The 19,568-nt window shown below is 53.5% G+C and overlaps 1 protein-coding gene across 7 annotated transcripts in view; it reads left to right on the forward strand.

Moving 5' to 3' along the window:
* The window catches only part of TPD52 (tumor protein D52), a 73,926-nt gene that overhangs the window by 33,877 nt on the left and 20,481 nt on the right, over window positions 1-19,568 (forward strand). For 2 of the 7 annotated variants that reach the window (XM_059672680.1, XM_059672681.1), the window contains exon 1: window positions 4,000-4,225. The exons of 3 other annotated variants lie outside the window; for them this stretch is intronic. In XM_059672680.1, coding sequence (XP_059528663.1) covers window positions 4,069-4,225 — 157 coding nt within the window. In that variant the 5' untranslated portion in view covers window positions 4,000-4,068. Of the gene's footprint in view, window positions 1-3,999; window positions 4,226-19,568 lie in introns of those variants that run through there. 2 more of the 7 variants (XM_059672682.1, XM_059672684.1) reach the window with 1 other exon arrangement.

The following is a 19,568-nucleotide window of genomic DNA, read 5'->3' on the forward strand; positions in this document are numbered from 1 at the left end:
GCCTAAACCAGCAGTTGGACATCCCCCAAGGGCTCCCAGATTGGAGAGGGTGGAGGCCGGGCTGAGGGACCCCCCCACCCCCCACATGAATTTTGTGCACCAGGCCACTAGTTTGTTTCTAGCTGGGAAGCCAGGACAGATGGCTGGACTGGCCCCGATGCGGCTCTGCCATCCCTGACCTGCCTCTGTGTCTTCCTCTGCCCCTTCTCAGTCTCAGCCGGGGTTGTTCACCTGGCAGAGCAAGCGCCTCCTGACCTCTCCAAAGGGATTCCCTTTCTCTCATTAATCCTCCCGGGAACATCAGGGGAGGCCTGGAGGTGGCGCTGTTTGGGTCAGATATCTGCCCTAGGGCAGTACCCGTGAGCAGGGGGTGGGGAGCCTGCAGGGTCGAATCTGAAGCACAGCCCCCGCTGGAGCCAGGGCACAGGTGGGGACTGTGGGGTGCTCTCCCGCGTGGAGCAGGTGAGGTGGAATTCCTCGAGGAAAGGAGGGTGCTGGGTGGACACAGCAGGCATCTGTCCCACCACAGATGTGGGGGGTCTCCACCTAAACACTCCAGGTCGGCTGAACGGGGTGTGGCCAGTGACCCACAGAGAGGAACAGCACAAAGGACATGGAGTGCAGGTTGGGTAGCAGGTCTGGTAGTGCCTCATAGAACCTGGGAAGACTTGGGGACCAGGTCGTAGGAACATTGCGAGGGAACCCGGTAAACGCAGTCTGGTCTGCTGGGGTTCTTGTTCCAGCATTAAGAAGGGTTCAGCAATCCGGAGAAGGCTGTGCGTAGATTAAATAGGAGTCCGGAGACGAAAGATACTTTTGAAAGGCATTGGGGGTCAGAGGAGCCTAGCTGAAAGAGCTAAGATCTAAGTTCTAAGGTCTCAGGTCTCCTAGTCCTAGGACCCCATGCTTTTTATTAACACAACTTGTCCTGAGGCGAGGCAGAGATACTCACTTCAAAGGGTACACACAAGCATTGTCAGAATGGGAGAATTTGCCTACGGCTGTTCAGGTGTTTGGCCAGTAGGAGGCAATAACATATAGATTAAGATGCCCTGAACTGTCTGGCAGCAAACAATCAATTTAATGCATCCTATTCAGGTTTGGGGGAATGCCCTCAGCCATTCCCAGATTCGGCCCTGCTGTCATGCTGGAATTGGTTTCTGGCACTGGTCCCTGTTGACAGTGAAGTACCTTTGGAAGGCCCACATGACCCAGTCCGGCAGGACAGGACTAAATCTCTCCTGGTGTTTCCTCCGTCCGGCCCACGGCAGACATGGAAAGGGCTGCCACCAAACCAGAGGCTTCTCCCTGGAGCCGGACTGTAGCGGTAGGCGTCCCTGAGCCCCCCCTTAGCCTGTTTCTACCTACGGTGCATCCTACGCACCATCTCCAGACTGACCTTCATAAAACTCTCCACCCGCCTCTGCCTGGCTCAGACACCTCCAGTGGCTTTTTTGCACCTTGTGTGAAGTATAGAAGTTTGTCACTCAAGGTCTTTAGTGGTCTGTCCCCAAGCTATGTTCCCATGTTCTGAATCTTACAACTCCCTTCTCCTTGGTGTGGGACCTTGCATCAGCTGGGTCCCTGCCAGTCCATTGGCATGCCCCATGCTGTCCCGCCTCCGGCCTCTGTCCACTCTCCTCACCTGGGGAATGACTGGGTGGGGACCTGACTGGAGACCGATAGCCAAGAGGCAGGGTGTGATATATCCGTCCTGAGATTGTACCTAAGCAGGTGGAGTAGTAATTTCAGGTATCACTTAAATTCTGAATCCTCATATTTATACACAAGATCCTCATTCCACATCCATCAGCCGGACCTTCAGGGCAGGTACCACCATGGAGAATCAGTGCCCCTGGCAAGGAGGACGAGGGCCCAGGGGGCTGGAGCACGTCCTGTTCTGTGTGTTGCTGCTGTGGACGAGGGAGCTGGGAGCAGGAGGGCTTCCAGGAAGAGGTGGCCATGCTTCTGCCTGGATCTTGAAAGATGAATGACTTTAGAAGGAGAAAAAAAGGTGGCAGTTCAGGTGGAGGGTGTCGTGTGGCCTTCACGACTGCAGATCAAGGGTCTGGGGTTTGGAGGGATGGGGACACGTGTGGAGGTGGCTGTGCTCACGCCGTCGGTCAGTATTGCTGCCTCTGTCTTAGCTCCGGTTGCTCTATAAGTGACCATGGACTGGATGGCTGATGACAGTGACACCCGTTTCTCACAGTTCTGGGGGTGGCAAGTCCAAGGTCAGGGTGGATCTGATTCCTGGTGGGAGCCCTTGTCCTGGTTGGCAGATGGCTGTTGTCTTTTGTGTCCTTCATGGTCGAGAGAGACTTGCAACACTGTGGCTCTAGGAGGGAGAGCGGGTATGGAGAAATGCTTTTTCTACCAGTTAGAGACCAGTGCGTGGGGTGCTCAGAGGACGGGGACCCCACTAACCACACTCTGGTCCAGGGACAGTCCTGTGGTGCCTGTCCTGTCGCATAGGAGGTCCTGTGGATCTCAAGAAACCAGTCAATTCATTCTTTCAAACAGTAATAAAAATTATTCTATGTCTAAATGTGGAATGAACAGCCTCTATAGTTGTCCACATTTGGGTGTCTTTTAGGAGAAAAATACAGATTGCTTGTTGTTGCTAAAATTCAACTTTTTAAAAACTTAAGTAAGATAAAGACTTGCCCCAAATAGTGTACAACATGAGATTAACAAAAAAATAGAATATGGGCCAGCCAGTGTGGCTCAGTGGTTAAGCACCCATCCATGGACCAAGAGGTCACGGGTTAAATTCCCAGTCAGGTCACATGCCCCAGTTGTGTGCTTGATCTCCAGTAGGGGGCGTGCAGGAGGCAGCCAATTTATGTCTCATCGATGTTTCTATCTCTCCATCCCTCTCCCTTCCTTTCTCTCTAAAAAAGCAATAAAAACATAGTTAAAAAAATAGAATATGAATCATGAGTTGGGACAGATATAGACTGTCTTGGTGCATATATAGTGTATGGTGGTTTTTTCTTTTTAATGCTTCAGATATTTTAGGTTTTCTGTTTGCTTCCAGTCGAGGGAGAATATATTGCATTCCCTTTTTGTCAGGAAGATTTGAAAAGGTAGGATGGCTTTCTTGTTGTTCTGCAGTGACTGACCAGGCCCACCTAAGGGGCGGCCCGTCTCTTTACTCCTCAATAGCAGGTGAGCCATGCGGGCGGAAGCATGCGGCAGGTTCCTGTGGCGAAGGCCCCAGTCCCTGGGGTGTAAAGAAAAGAAACTGGTGTAAAGGAAATGAATCCCGTGACGTAGACCTTTTGTCTGATGGGTGGACCGGGGCCCACCCCCTGGGGCATGGAACAAAGGCAGACCCGCTTTTCCTGCACCTTTGCCCACGGGTTTGTCGGGTTTGTCGCACCTGCAGAGGTGTGGCCTGAGTTCAACAAGGAGCTGCAGGCACACTGGGCGCTCAGCCTTCGGAGTTGATTCTTCTCTGCAGAACATGTGACCAAAACAGGGTCTTTGAAGAAGAGGAGGGGCCGAGGGAGGGCTGGGAGGGCAGGCAGGTCAGACTTAGTTTAGATAAAATGATAGTGGAAGTACAGCTTTAATTCTGCACCAGGTTGTACTGAGAAAGCTGATCGAGATCGCAGGAAACGAGGCCTCAGAGGTGCGCTCTGATCCGTGGAGAGATGCAGGCACAGATGGAGTGGCGGGATTACTGCCTGGTAATCCTTCCTTGTCCTGGAGGATTAGGCTGCCGGGGCCATTTTGGTCAGCTGACCATTAAAAACACACAAAACAAACCTGCCAGTGCCCGTGTGGCGTTGCTGGAACTGTTGGCACCTGTGGGCCCTCCTTTGTTGACCCAAGAGAGCTGTTCCCGCGCTGGTTCCTGGTTCTGTTGCCCGCTCCCCCCCCACCCCCGGGGAGCAGCAGCTGGGGGCCGCGCCTCCTGGGTTGCTGGGTGAAGTCCTTTATCAAACGCCTGTGCGACTGCGGCTGTGAGGCTCCGGGAAGGAGGCCCGTCTCTAAACCCCGTGGACTCTTCGGCAGGTGGGGGTGTGGCCGCAGCTGAAGGACACTGGTGGTGGCCAAGCCATGCGCCCCGCATTCTGGAATGGACCTGGGGCGATGGAGCCCGATGAGGACTACCAGTCCCCCTTTGATTTTGCCGCCGGAGTGAACAAGGAGTACCTGTACCTGTCTCCCAGGGGGCACCTGTCGCCGCCCGGGTCGCCGGTGCCGCCCAGACTCGGTAACCACGAGTGTCCTGAGTTCACTTGTCTGTAAGGAAACCTCGGCCCACGGGGTTGGCCGGGCTTTGAAATGATCCGTGTAAGGAGGGCTGGCGTGCTGTGTAGAAGCCAGTGGACAGAGCTGCTGCAGATTCCAGGCAGAGACAGGGCTGTTAATGCGCGTGTGAGTGTATGTAAATGCAGATGTGTGCGTGGGCTTGAGTTCACTGCTTACATGAGTGTGAGAGCTCTTCTGCTCACTCGGAATTCATGAGCTGATAAGCACTCTAAAAGCGGGGGGTCAGGCCTTTGTTCCCAGTCGCCTGTACAGTTTCTGAAGACATCTGCCCCTGGGTTTTGTCTTCGCTAAGATGACAGCATTCCGGGTCCTACTTATGTCAGAGGTGGTCCTGGATTTTGTTCTGGAACATGAAGAGCAACATTTGGAAACACCCAGGCAAGAGGTCTTTTTAAGTAGGAAACTCAAAGCGGCTGTTCTTTTGGCCATTCCTGCATCTGCTTGCTCCAGAGTATTCTGAGGCCAGGGCTGCCGTCGGGGTCAGGGTTTGAGTGTCCTGAGGGCCGGGCTGCGGTCAGGGCTCTGGGCGCACGAGCACTGGGCTGCCGTCGGGGTCAGGGTTTGAGGGCAGCCTGAGCATCACACGGCAGTTCACTCGTGTCACAGCTGATGGTCGGCCGCGGGGAGATGACCTCATCTGTAACTTACCAGAGAAGTAAGCAGATTTTCCTAGAAGTTCATTTTCTCCTTAATTTGCTCTTTGTAAGCTTAAAAAGTGGGTAATTTAGGAAGAAATGGACCAGTGTGCAGCATGAAACCTAGTTGCCAGCGTTCCGGTCGCAGTTTGCACCTTTGCTGAGGGATTGGTGGCACCTGCAGCCCCGTGGGGTGTGGTGGGGATGTGCAGGAAGGGAAATGGGGAGGGTGCAGCCAGAGCTGGTCTCTGGAGTTGGGAGCTGGCAGGCAGCAGCCTCGTGCCGCTGGGCCACCTCGGACCTGTCGCAAAGGGGTGCCTTCCCTACACCTGGCGCCTAAGGCTGGGCCATCCGTGCTGACTTCTAACCCTGTGTGCAGGGGCTGTCCCAGAGCAGCACGCGGAGGGAGGGGGAATTCGCGGTCGAGGACAGAGTGAAACCGGGCGCAGTGCCTGACTTCAGGGTGAGCTCGGGGTCCACGTGGCCCCAGGAGGATTCGTGGTGCTGGTCTTAGTTCTCAGGGGATCTGTCTCGGCTCCTTTCACTTCCCGTTGCCATAGTTGCTGCCCTCGGATGTTTTCTGTTAGAACAAGCAGCTGGTAGGGTTGGGCATGTCCCTGGGCACCTTGCCAACGATTAGTATTTCAGTTTCCAGGAGCAGCCTGTAGGGGTGTGGGCTCACAGGGTTAAACACAAAATTACGAGACACCAAAGTGACCAACAGACACCAAACTCAGGTGCCCTCTAGGGCTCATATACAGAGGTTTGCTTCCGTTGGAAAAAAGGAGGGGAGAGAGCATTCAAACAAAAGTCACCGTAGCCACCTTCTAGTAAGAACAGCTTGGTTCTCAAATACGCACACGGAGGGGCCTGGCTTGGTCCTCCCAGTCTGTCCCGGCCCCTCAGGGCACAGGCGGCCATCTGTTTGAGCATCGGTTGATGCAGGGGCCTGGGTGGAATGGCTCCTGGGCCTTCACTGTGCTGGTTCTCATGACTTCTGTGTAGGACTCTCAGGCCGACGGACCATCCATCCATTTACAAGCTTTTGGCCACTATCCGTTTTCTTAATCAGCAGACGAGGCGTGCTCACAGAAGGACTGACATTCAAAGGAATCCTACGCAGAAAGGTTGGGAACAGCATTCTGAAACACATATTCTTTGATATTTATCCAAAATGCCATCACCGGGCCAATGAGGAAATGATGAGATTTAATCTATGGGCAGAGTGTTCCTGAGAAGCAGTCTGCGTTCAGGGGAGGAGGGCTGGCAGCGGGAGCAGAGAGGTTGTTATCGGGCCGGTCCGTCTGGCCCCTGTTCAGAAGTGCCTTCGACTTCTTGACCCCCAGTCCTCATCAATGCCCCTGTCAGCGGCTGGAGCAGAACTTACTCTTCCCATGTGTGATGAACTCTGAGATTTTAAACTGTTCCATCGATTCTTTTGAAAATGGGTTTCACAACCCATAGTCTGAAAAACATTGATTTCTAGGAAGTTTCAAAATCTGGAATATAAGCCCCATTAGAGATGCTAGTCTTCCCCAGCACCTGGACTAGTGCTGGGCATCTGTGGCTCAACACGTATTTGCTGAATGAATGACTGACTGGATGGATGACTGGATGGATGGATGGATGAGCGAATGGATGAAACTGGCCAGGGCTAGTTCACACTCTGGTCCATTTTACAGATGTGAACATTGGGGCCAAGAGAGGTGTTGTGAACTCCCCACATCACAGAGCTCAATTCTTAAGCCAGTGTTTGATTTGTTGTTGTTTTTCTTTAGTTCCCACTAGTTTGGCCTCCGTGGTGAGGATATAGAGCAGGTTACTCACTCAAGGGGTAACTTCCCTTTGGTGAGGGTTACTGGACTAGTGGATTCTTGTGCCGTGTGACCTGGACACTGTGTTGTCTGCAGTGGCCAATCACAGGCAGGTCCACAGGCGGTGGCTGGGGTGCTTTGGGCCGTTTTCTCTTTCCTTCTGTGACCACCTACGAGGATCCTTTCCTAATGATAGTTACATCAGGTCTCTTCCTCTTAAGGGTTCTCCAGTGTCCAGGAGGTTGCAGTCCGGTTTATTAAAAAGCAAACTTGGTTTGTTTCTAGTGATTTCAGGAAGTAGGAGTCATTAAAAAACCTGACATACTTAATGCAGTCATATTAAACCTGAAAGCACTGGAAAGAACACACGGAGCGGAAATCCCTTAGCTCAGAGGCCTCCTTGTTGCTGTTTTACTTCCCTTGTGATTTCTGCTCTGGGTCATGCTCTTCCTTTTAGGAAGCGGTAAATCACATCTTGAAAGTTTTTCATGATTGCAAAGGTCTTAGCGCACTTACCGAGGGTAAACCGAATAAAAATCAGTGCAGGATTAAAGAAACGTAGACCCTCCTTTTTCCTAGAGAGGAAATTTAAGGGTGGAAGTGACTTCCTCTCTGGGAACCCCCAATCTCTCCGTCACTGACCTTCCTCCTCTCTTCTGTGGGGTGCCCCCTTATGAGTCTCGCATTTGGTTAGGGTTGTGGGGGATGATGGCTCCGAAAGCATTGCCTGAAGATTTTTATTTATTTTTTTAAGATGAAGGAGATTTAAAGGTCCATTTAAGAATACCTGGAGGAGCCCTGGCTGGTGAGGCTCAGTGATTAGAGAGTCGGCCCGAGCGCCCAAGGGGGCGGGTTCGAATCCTGGTCAAGGGCATGTCCCTGGGTTGCAGGTTCAGTCCCCTCCCGTCAGGGTACCTGCCAGAGGGAACCAGTCCATGTGTCTCACATTGGTATTTCCCTCCCTCCGTTCCTCCCTCCCTCCCTTTCACGTCTTAAAAATCAGTGGAAAAACTATCATTGGATAAGGATAGTAACAACAAAAATCATTTAAGGAGTGTAATTAAAAACAGGAATACCTGGAGGGGGCAAGTCAGGCGTTCGGAAATACTAACGTGTTCTGCCTGTGCCAGCTCTCCCTCCTCCCCCACTGATGCTTGGGGGTTTGTGAGGTGAGGATTGGGAGGGTGACCTTTTCGGGGGGAGCCGGTCTTGGGAGCAGGGCTGGCCTCCAGCTCCCATTCCCTCTGTGCTTTAGTGCCCTGTGCCCTCCTCAGCCCTGATCCCGCCCAGGGCATCTCCTGGGTCCTTGGGTCTCTCTCAGAGGGGGTGGCACAGGCTTCCTGGCTTCCCTGTTCCTGCTGCCGGCTCTGTGGTGGCCCATTTCCCCCTTTGCGGTTTTACTGACCTCACCACGGGCAACCGTGGGAAATTACAGCCTCAGGAACTGAACGTTTCCATGGCTTGTACTGCCGAATCTCTTCCACAGAGAATCGGCGTCGGACAGGAGGTGTCAGATGCCCCTTTGCCGTAAGTCCCTGGGTTTCCCCCCGGGCAGCTTGGTCGCCACCTCCCTTTGGGCATTTGGCCACTTGAGGAGCTGATGCTGAGCTGCCTCTGTCACAGCTGGGCGTGGGCAGAGAGCAGGTGCCACACGGATGAGGCACGGACACCCCCACACGGGGTCACCTGGCTCAGGATGTCCGTCAGGCTGTGGCTGAGAAGCCCTGTGTTAAGTGGTCCTTAGTGTTGGGGCCTCCGGAGAAGACCGCTGTGGGGGGGCCCTCTGACTGTCGCCTGCGCCTCGTGGGAGTCGTTACGTCCGGAAACAAGAGACTCGGGCACAGGAGTGGGGGCCCCGAGCACAGACTTAGAAGGGGAAATGCCTTTACCTTGTGAGCTTTTTGGATATTACACCAGAGACATTCTGGACCACAAGTTTTACCTCCTTATGTGTCTCTTGGTTTGAAAAAGGGGGTGCCTATTTTCCTCTTGTTTGTGCTTAAAAAAAAACCAATCTTTAGACACTGATGTTTCTTATTCCTACTCTGGTCTTAAACCATTGTTGCCTCTTTAAGACTAAGAGTGGATATGGTTTTGTTGACAGAAATTTCTGGGGCTTGATTATAACTCTAACCAATTAGAGATGTCCCTGTCGGGGCAGCTGCATTCATGTTGTCCCTTCTGTGATGTCATGGGCGCCCCACACGCGTGGCTCTGTGACGTGAAGGTAGGGGCCTGCTCCAAATGTAACAGTCCTTTGATAGGTTATGAGACTGAAGTTGTATTTTTTTTCTTAGAAAAGTGACATTTTTAATATTTTAAATAGAAAAACCTTGGTAGTTTCCACCACTAAGTGAGGATGAAATGTATAAAATAAGAAGCTCGAGATGTAAGGTAGAGAATGAGGAAGACCGAGTTCTTATCTTGGCCCTCACTCAACTTGGCCCTTCCTGTAGTTCATGTTCAGGGAGTGCCGCTGGTGGCAGTGTGCCAGGCCCTGGCAGGAGGTGCCACGTGGCTGAGGAGGCGGGGTGGGGACTCAGTGCTGGGGCCTGTGTTCCAAGCCTCATGGGCTGGTCCTAAGAGCAGTAGCTGTTACTCACAGGGAGTTATACCCAGAGCAGGGCCTGGGTCACAGGGGCCGGGAAATCCTGTAAGGGCAGGGGACACCCCATATGGACTAATTAAATGAGATGAGGAGGGGTATTGGGAATGGAAAACACGTGCAAAGACGTAAAAAAGAGAGCATGCTTTGGCAAGAGATGGTGGAGTTGGTTGTACAACACACTGAATGTAACCAATGCCCCTTCGCCCCCCACCCCCCTGAATTGTATGCTTAAAAATGGTGAAAATGGCCAATTTAAAAACATTAAATGGGCAAAAAGTATGGGAGGTAGTTTATGTTATTTTACCTTTTGAGTTAATCATTCCTTATAAAAACCAAAGCATGGCTGCGGGCGTAGCATGAGGCGGAGTGGGAGTGGCTGGGCTCCCCGTGTCAGAGCCACAGCTCCGTGAGCGAATGGGGCTGTGGGAGGAGCTAAGGGGAGGGAGAGCCAAGTCAAAGTCAGACTCACTTGGGGGCAGGTGGTCAGTGGACTGGAGGGGACAGAGAGCATCAGGGAGCTTTGGGGGCAAGAGTCTGAGCAAGAAGCAGTGAGAGCCTGAGCTGAGGCAGACGGTGGGGTTGGAGATGAACTGTATCCCGGGGAGGCAGGTGGGCACCAGAGGACCGGAGAGGGCAGACGGAAGCGCAGAGCTGGATGCCTTGGAGACATCCCATGTGACCATGCCTGAGAACTGTTCCTGGGTGAAGGGCAGAGGAAGGGCACATGCCAGGTTGCAGGGGAGGAGGAGATGGGAAGTGAGGAGGTGAGCTGTAAGCCCAGCTTCACGGCAGAGCCGAGGAGGGAGGCAGGAAGTCTGGGATGACTCGCGGACGTGGAGCGGTGGGGACCACAGATCCTTGGGCAGCATTAGCACGTGCCTGCTCTTCCTGTTCATCACCCTTTAGAATATTCTCATACAGACCCAGAGAGCGAGCTGGCATTACCCTTTCGTTTTTCTTTAACAGGTAAGGGGGTTAGGGCTCAGTTTCTTAGGGCTGTTGCAGCATACTGAGTGGCTTAAAGTAACAGAAAAGTCTTATATTTTTAAAAATAATTTTTCAATTATAGTTTATGTATGATATTATATTAGTTTCAAGTATACAAACCAGTGATTAGACATTTATATAACTTATGAAATAATCCCCCAATAAGTCTAGTTCCCATCTGACACCACGCACAGTTATTGCAGTGTTAGTGACTATACATCCCGACTGCTTTGTAATTACCGATTTGTACTTAATCCCCTAATCCCTCACCTCTCTCACGCATCTCCCGCCCACCTGGCAGCCAGCAGTCTGCTCTGTGTCTCAGGCTGTTTCTGTTCTGCCTATTCATTTAGTTGTTATTTTAGATTTCACGCGTAAATGAAATCATACAGTGTTTGTCTTCCTCTGACATCTCACTCTGCATACTATCCTCCAGGTCCTCCCTGTTCCTGCAGGTGCAAGGTTTCATTCTTCTTTACGGCTGAGTCACAGTCCATTGTATCTGCCCCACTTCAGCCATTTGTCTATTGATGGGCACTGGGTTGCTTCCTATTGTAAACAATGCTGTCATGAACATATGGGCACATATGTCTTTTCAGTTTAGCAGTGCTCCCCAGTCCCCGCTCCATCACCACGCAGTGCTCCCCAGTCCCCGCTCCATCACCACGCAGTGCTCCCCAGTCTCCGCTCCATCACCACGCAGTGCTCCCCAGTCTCCGCTCCATCACCACGGCGCTCCCCAGTCTCCGCTCCATCACCACGGTGCTCCCCAGTCTCCGCTCCATCACCACGCAGTGTCCCCCAGTCTCCGCTCCATCACCACGCAGTGCTCCCCAGTCTCCGCTCCATCACCACGCAGTGCTCCCCAGTCCCCGCTCCATCACCACGCAGTGCTCCCCAGTCTCCGCTCCATCACCACGGCGCTCCCTAGTCTCCGCTCCATCACCACGGTGCCCCCCAGTCTCCGCTCCATCACCACGCAGTGTCCCCCAGTCTCCACTCCATCACCACGCAGTGCTCCCCAGTTTCCGCTCCATCACCACGCACTGTCCCCCAGTCTCCGCACCATCACCACGCAGTGTCCCCCAGTCTCCACTCCATCACCACGCAGTGCTCCCCAGTCTCCGCTCCATCACCACGCACTGCTCCCCAGTCTCCGCTCCATCACCACGCAGTGCCCCCCAGTCTCCGCTCCATCACCACGCAGTGTCCCCCAGTCTCCGCTCCATCACCACGCAGTGCTCCCCAGTTTCCGCTCCATCACCACGCACTGTCCCCCAGTCTCCGCTCCATCACCACGCAGTGTCCCCCAGTCTCCGCTCCATCACCACGCAGTGCTCCCCAGTCTCCGCTCCATCACCACGCACTGCTCCCCAGTCTCCGCTCCATCACCACGCACTGCTCCCCAGTCTCCGCTCCATCACCACGCAGTGCCCCCCAGTCTCCGCTCCATCACCACGCACTGTCCCCCAGTCTCCGCTCCATCACCACGCAGTGTTCTCCGTGTCTCTATATCTTTACGTGATGTTCTCCTCTCTGGATCTCTGTGTCCAAATGTCCTCCTTCATGTAAGGACACCAGTCTTGGACGAGGGCCCACCCCAGTCTAATATGATGGTATCGTCACTCAATTACATCCGCAGAGACCCTGTTTGCAGGTACTGGGCTTAGGCAGTCTAGTCAACCTTTTTGGAGGACACAACGCAACCCAACCCCATCTAATTTCAAAGTTCATGTTTGTCTCTTTCTATTCTTTAAAAAAAATCTCTGTCCCCACTTTCCTCTTCTCTATATAGTTTGAACGCAGTGATGCAAGATTCTATTCAGATCTAAAATTGTCTGACATGGCTGAAAAGGTTTTTTCTAAAATGTTTTTTTAATGACTTCAGAGAGAGGAAGGGAGAGGGAGAATCCTCGACCAGCTGCCTCCTACACACCCCACACTGGGGACTGAGCCGGCAACCCAGCATGTGCCCTCACTGGGGATCGAACCATGACCTCCTGGTTCAATGCTCAACCACTGAGCCATGCCAGCCGGGCATAGCTGGAACGGGTTTAACTGATGGTCACAGAAAGTCTTGAAGGAAGCAGTTGGCTTAATTGGGTGAAGAGTCAAGGACTGTTGGGGTGGCTGCTCCCACATGGGGGGCCTGGGCTGCACCCATAGCACCTGAGCAGGAGGTGCTCACTAGACTCCCCATCGCGGCTTCATGGTAATTGTAGGTTCGAACTTTGTATGCAAAGGCGTTGCTTCCTTCCCTGGCTGACGTTTTTGGGAGTCTGTGGGGAAGACGGGGCTGTCCGTGGGAACGTACAGAGAAACGTCATTGGAATAAACCCTTACCCCATAAACCGGTTCACAGAGAACATCTGTTAGCATCGGCCCTGACCCAGCCCTGACTGAGGAGGAAGGTAAGGTGCGGCAGGGTGGTCGTCCAGACGTGCTCAGACGGAATCTTCCCTTCCTCATTCTTCCCGGCTTTCCTCGGGCTGAAGCCTGAAGAACTTCATTCTCCTCAAATGACTAAGGGGTTCCTCGAAGTCGGAAGCATCGTATTTCAGCACAGCTAAGGCACCAGGAATTTTTTGCCCTTCTTTTTAAATCTTAAAAGTTTACTGTCTTACAGTTCCCATGAGTGGGTAGTCTGGAAGACACCACAGATGTCAAGAGGAACCATTATTTTATGTTCCATTAAGGGGGGAAAATTGCTTTAAGTTAAAAAAATGTTTATTTTCACAAGATTTTAATTTTATGCCATGGACATGCTTTCAGATTTGTTCAGACACGTACATTGGTCATATCCCTCCTGTGCATCCTTTTTAAAGAAAAATAAGTGGAAGTTTTCCAGAAACATATCCACGTGCCCTAACTTACCTGCATTGCTTGTCAACTAGGAGTAATCCATGTTTGTTTTGTTTATTGAATGAATGGCAACACGCCTGTGATGCAGCCTTTCTTAAGAGAGCGGTCTCCATTGTCTGAGCCACTCACACCTGTTTTGTAAATTTTGAGGCTGGGTTGCAGGTGGTTAAACAACTCCGCCCCTAGGACTGCTTACCTGGCAGGCTGTGCAGTGCGCCTCCAGTTCACAGATGGAACAGGCAGAGCTGTGCCTTAGGTTTGAATGGGAAGAAACTCCAGGCTCTGTCCACCTTCTCCATTGCCGCTGGCGGTGGGCTCACCTGGCCCCAGCGGCCTGGCCTGTCTGTGGGCTCCAGGCGCCCCCGCCCCAACCTCTCCAGGGGGACCTCATGGGTGAGATTGAAGACAGGCAGACCATCTGTTTGCACAACTAGAAGAAGAATCGAGGAAGTGGCTAAGATGTTAATAACCTGGTGGAACAAATTATTGCCAATATTCAGTCACTTGGGCTCGATCGTGGTACCTGTGACTTTCAAGCCAGGGATCGCCGAGTCCCCACACCCTGTGGGGAACGCCTGGCCCTCTGCGTCCACCTTCCCTCTGGACTTGGCCTTTGACCTCCCTGCTCATTGGCATCTCTCTAAGAATAAGAGGAAGAGGTTAGTCAGAGCGACCTGCGTTTGAATGTCACCTCTGTGCGCAGTTTGCTGATCTCGGAGGGCCTCCATTTCCTGATGGAAATAAATACCCACTCCGGTGCTGGTGGTAGATCTTCTGTTTTTATGGATTTTTTTATGAGATCACATGGAAATCTCCCTTGTGGCGTGTGAGACCTTAATAAATATCCATCATATTTTGTCCTCCTTCTCCAAGTTTTAAAAACAGCTTTCCATCAGATTTTGAGGGGGAACATTAAAGTTAATAACCAAGTAAGAATTTTTTTGATTATAGTTTTGAGTAATGGGTATATACAGTAAAATGTTTCCATTTCCCAACTTTCATGTGCTATGCCCAGATTTCAAGATTCCCAAGACCCCACCAGGGAGCCAGCGAGCCCGATGCAAAAGCAAAGAGTCTTCTATTCAAACCCGGGTCTGGCTCCCCTACCCTCCTTACTGACACAGCAGCAGGTGGCAGAGAGGGACCTAGCCCGATGGGAAGAGGAGTTTTATAGGGGGGTGGAGAGGTGACTGTGGGTCCTGCCGATTGGCCAGGCACAAGTCGGTGTCTCGTTACACAGGATGTGGTCATCTCCATGGCGCGCACGTCCCCTGATTGTCATTGGTTAGTTTAAAAAGATTCCGGGCGTGGCCAGCAGAGGCCTGGGCTTCCGGGAAGAAGGTGCCCACTGAGCACGTGGCTGCTGCCCCAACGTGGAGGATTGGGGCAAGATGGAGGGCGCAGCCCTCGCCCTTTCACATGTTGCAAGTGAGAAATTAATATCTTTTCTCCCCAACGCCAGATTTCATCTCTACAGTAAATACTGCTCTCCCACTGAGCATAGGGAAACGGGGCAATATTAGCTAGAAAATCCGCTAAGGCAGCGGTCACCAACCTTTCGGACCTCATGGACCACCAGAGGTCAATGGGCTGCCCTTGGCGACCGCTGCTCTAAGGCCCCATTGGGATCCGCAGGTGTGGGGAACGGCCTTTTTGGACCTGATGGAGCAGTTGCTTTTGATCTCATGTGCCAGCTGCTTGTACTGTGTGCAGGGCCTTTTTTATTGTTGCTTCTAGTGGCTTCCCAAGTCTGACCTCTTAGCCCCGACTCTTTATTTGTATGTATTTTGGAAATCAGTGATTTGAAGCGTGTGCTTTAAAATCAAACCATCTAGGTCCCACATCCTAACTGCACCGTGTTTTCAGATGTGACCCTGGGCAGGTTAACTTCTGTGAGCTTCAGGTGCCTCACCTGCAAGTGGCAGGTGACCCGCCTCACAGACATGCTGCCTGTGAGTGATGGAACACTCAGACCGCCCCGCTCGGAGAGGGCAGCCTGCGCTCTGTGGTGGCTGTGGTGGCGAATAGTTTTCCCAAGTCACACCTGTCTGCGGTGCTGGTGATCTCAGCATCCACCATCCTGTTCTCCTTCGCGTCCTCTATTTCCTATTATTTCCCTCCCGTTGAAACCACACCTTTAAAGTGTAATGCTGATCATTTGCTGCCACCTGCAGGCTAATATGGAGAAAGTAGGACATGTAATGTGCTAACTTTCTTGGATTCTAAATATAAAATCTCAAGGTCATCTTGGAGGTCCCAAGGCCAACTGGGGCAACCCCATGCCCCCATTTTCTGAGCTATTCTCTTTCCCTGGTACTCTAACTGAATACGTGAATGATATTCGAATCCCTTTAGATTCTTTCTGGAATTGGGCAGCTATGCATAAAGCACTGTTAGTAATCAGATACTGAAGTTCCCTGCTTAAGTCGATTTGCAAAAGGCTGTTTATGAAAAAGTATGGAAGAGTCCTTGTTATTTAAGCCATGGTTTAGCATCTGAGTTTTGGGGTCTTGGGGGGTGTCTTGTTCTAGTTGGAGAAGTTGAAAGGTCTGAGGAAAACATTAAAAATAAATGATGTTGCCCTGGCTGGTGTGGCTCAGTTGGTTGGGTGTTGTCCCCTGCACCAAAAGGTTGCTGGTTTGATTCCTGGTCAGGGAATATACCCCGGGTTGGGGCTTGGTGCCCGGTAGGGGGCGTGCAGGAGGCAGCCAATCAATGTTTTGCTCTCAAATCAATGTTTTCTCTTTCTCCCTCTTTTTCTCTCTCTAAAAATCAATTAAAAAATCTTTTAAAAAAATCACGTTTATAAGGAACTCTCTTATGGTTTTTTTCTGTGATGCATGTATGATTGCTACCTGTATGGTTGTCTTCCATTTTCAACCTCACACTCCTTTGTGAGTAACCTGGTGTCGGGATGCAAGCACGCGGACCCAGGCTGGTTTCTCACAGCACCTCGCAGTGCCGCCCGCAGTCTGAATCGTCTGCAGTTGGATCCGCGGTGTCACTGCGAATAGCAGGGGGCAGGCCAGTGAGGCCTTGGTGCTGAACTGCAGGTTGAATTTGTCCTGAAAACCATCGGGGTCGCCTGAAGGATTTTACCTGGGGAGTGACATGATCAGATTTCTATCCTAGAAACAGTACCCAGGCACCCTGTTCCCAGCTGCTTCGGGGGGAACCTGTTATTCTTGGAGCCTCACCACCCCTCACTGTCCCTCCTTCCCTGGTGTTGTCTGCAGGAGAGGGCTCACCCTGGTCTGTTGGCCACTCCAATTTGTGGCCTAAATAGTTTCACGTGTGTTACTGTGCTGCCTTTAGCGATTCTGTGAGCACCTTTCAGTAGGCACTGTTTTGATATTGTTATACCAGTGATTGATGATATTGTAATTACTAACTACCATTGTGCAGTTAACATACAATAGGCTGTGTAGCAAGTGTCCTTGTACCTTTTACCAGATGTACACACATGTGTGTCATTGACTCACCCTCCTCGTAACCTGGCTGCTCGCTGGCGCCTGTTGAACGGCGTGGTATTCTTCCTTCTTCCTGTCCGTCTGGTGGCTAGTCTGTCATTGCCTGCGGGCACCTTGCTCTGGTTGGTGCCACATGGCTGCCGTGGCTGAGCTGGCATTTTCTAGGGATGATGTGGGGGGTGGGGTGGGGAAAACCATGGTGTCCGTGATGCTCAGTGGTCCCCCACGTAAAAGCACCTGCTGGCTGCCATGGGAGACTGAGCACACACACCTGTGACAGAGGGGCACTGTGACATGGCACCTGTGACAGTGGGGCACCTGTGATATGGGGGCACCTGTGCCATGGGGGCACTGTGCCATGGGGGCACCTGTGACATGGGGGCACTGTGACAGTGGGTCACCTGTGACAGGGGGGCACTGTGACATGGGGGCACTGAGACAGGGGGCACTGTGACATGGCACTGTGACGGGGGCACTGTGACATGGAGGCACTGTGACATGGAGGCACTGTGACAGGGGGGCACTGTGACATAGGGGCACTGTGACATGGGGGCACTGTGACATGGGGGCACTGAGACAGGGGCCACTGTGACAGGGGCACTGTGACCTGGGGGCACTGTGACAGGGGGGCACTGAGACAGGGGGGCACTGAGACAGGGGGGCACTGTGACATGGAGGCACTGTGACAGGGGCCACTGTGACATGGGGCCACTGTGACAGGGGGGCACTGTGACAGGGGGGCACTGTGACGGGGGCACTGTGACATGGGGGCACTGTGACATGGGGGCACTGAGACAGGGGGGCACTGAGACAGGGGGGCACTGTGACATGGAGGCACTGTGACAGGGGCCACTGTGACAGGGGGGCACTGTGACGGGGGCACTGTGACATGGGGCCACTGTGACAGGGGGGCACTGTGACAGGGGGGCACTGTGACGGGGGCACTGTGACAGGGGGGTACTGTGGCGGGGGCACTGTGACAGGGGGGCACTGTGATGGGGGCACTGTGACGGGGGCACTGTGACGGGGGCACTGAGACAGGGGCCACTGTGACAGGGCACTGTGACATGGGGGCACTGTGACGGGGCCACTGTGACATGGAGGCACTGTGACATGGGGGCACTGTGACAGGGGCCACTGTGACAGGGGGGCACTGTGACAGGGGGGCACTGTGACATGGGGGCACTGTGACGGGGGCACTGTGACATGGAGGCACTGTGACAGGGGCCACTGTGACATGGGGCCACTGTGACAGGGGGGCACTGTGACATGGGGGCACTGTGACGGGGGCACTGTGACATGGAGGCACTGTGACAGGGGCCACTGTGACATGGGGCCACTGTGACAGGGGGGCACTGTGACAGGGGGGCACTGTGACATGGGGGCACTGTGACATGGGGGCACTGTGACATGGGGCCACTGTGACATGGGGGCACTGTGACATGGGGCCACTGTGACATGGGGCCACTGTGACAGGGGGGCACTGTGACAGGGGGGCACTGTGACAGGGGGGCACTGTGACATGGGGGCACTGTGACATGGGGGCACTGTGACAGGGGGGCACTGTGACGGGGCCACTGTGACATGGGGGCACTGTGACATGGAGGCACTGTGACATGGAGGCACTGACAGGGGGCACTGTGACATGGCACTGTGACGGGGGCACTGTGACATGGAGGCACTGTGACAGGGGGGCACTGTGACGGGGGCACTGTGACATGGGGGCACTGTGACAGGGGCCACTGTGACATGGGGGCACTGTGACATGGAGGCACTGTGACATGGAGGCACTGTGACATGGGGGCACTGTGACGGGGGCACTGTGACATGGCACTGTGACAGGGGCCACTGTGACAGGGGGGCACTGTGACGGGGCACTGTGACAGGGGGGCACTGTGACATGGCACTGTGACGGGGGCACTGTGACCTGGGGGCACTGTGACAGGGGGGCACTGTGACATGGCACTGTGACAGGGGCCACTGTGACAGGGGGGCACTGTGACGGGGGCACTGTGACATGGAGGCACTGTGACAGGGGCCACTGTGACATGGGGGCACTGTGACAGGGGGGCACTGTGACATGGCACCTGTGACAGGGGGGCACTGTGACAGGGGGGCACTGTGACATGGCACTGTGACGGAAGCACTGTGACATGGGGCACCTGTGACAGGGGGGCACTGTGACATGGCACCTGTGACAGGGGGGCACTGTGACAGGGATGGACGGGCAGACTGTGACAGGGGGGCACTGTGACGGGGGCACTGTGACAGGGGCCACTGTGACAGGGGGGCACTGTGACATGGCACTGTGACAGGGGCCACTGTGACAGGGGGGCACTGTGACATGGCACTGTGACAGGGGCCACTGTGACATGGGGGCACCTGTGACGGGGGCACTGTGACGGGGGCACTGTGACAGGGGGGCACTGTGACGGGGGCACTGTGACAGGGGCACTGTGACAGGGAGGCACTGTGACAGGGGCCACTGTGACATGGGGGCACTGTGACATGGCACTGTGACGGGGGCACTGTGACATGGGGCACCTGTGACAGGGGGGCACTGTGACATGGCACCTGTGACAGGGGGGCACTGTGACAGGGATGGACGGGCAGACTGTGACAGGGGGGCACTGTGACGGGGGCACTGTGACATGGGGACACCTGTCACAGGGACGGGCGGGCAGACTGTGACACCGGAGTAGGATATAAGGGCCACGAGGAGCTTGGTGAGCAAGATAAATAATATGTAAACGTGGTACTTTAAAAAACTTAAAGTAGCTCATAATGAGCAGAATACTAACGTTTTAAACAAAGACAAGAGGAGGATCAGTGCTGTGCAAAGCTGTTTTGGAGCCTGTGGCAAAATTTGGGTATTTGGTTCATTGTAGATTCTTTGCATTAACTTTGA

This window comes from Myotis daubentonii, chromosome 17 (assembly GCF_963259705.1).
Source record: "Myotis daubentonii chromosome 17, mMyoDau2.1, whole genome shotgun sequence".
Taxonomy (NCBI): domain Eukaryota; kingdom Metazoa; phylum Chordata; class Mammalia; order Chiroptera; family Vespertilionidae; genus Myotis; species Myotis daubentonii.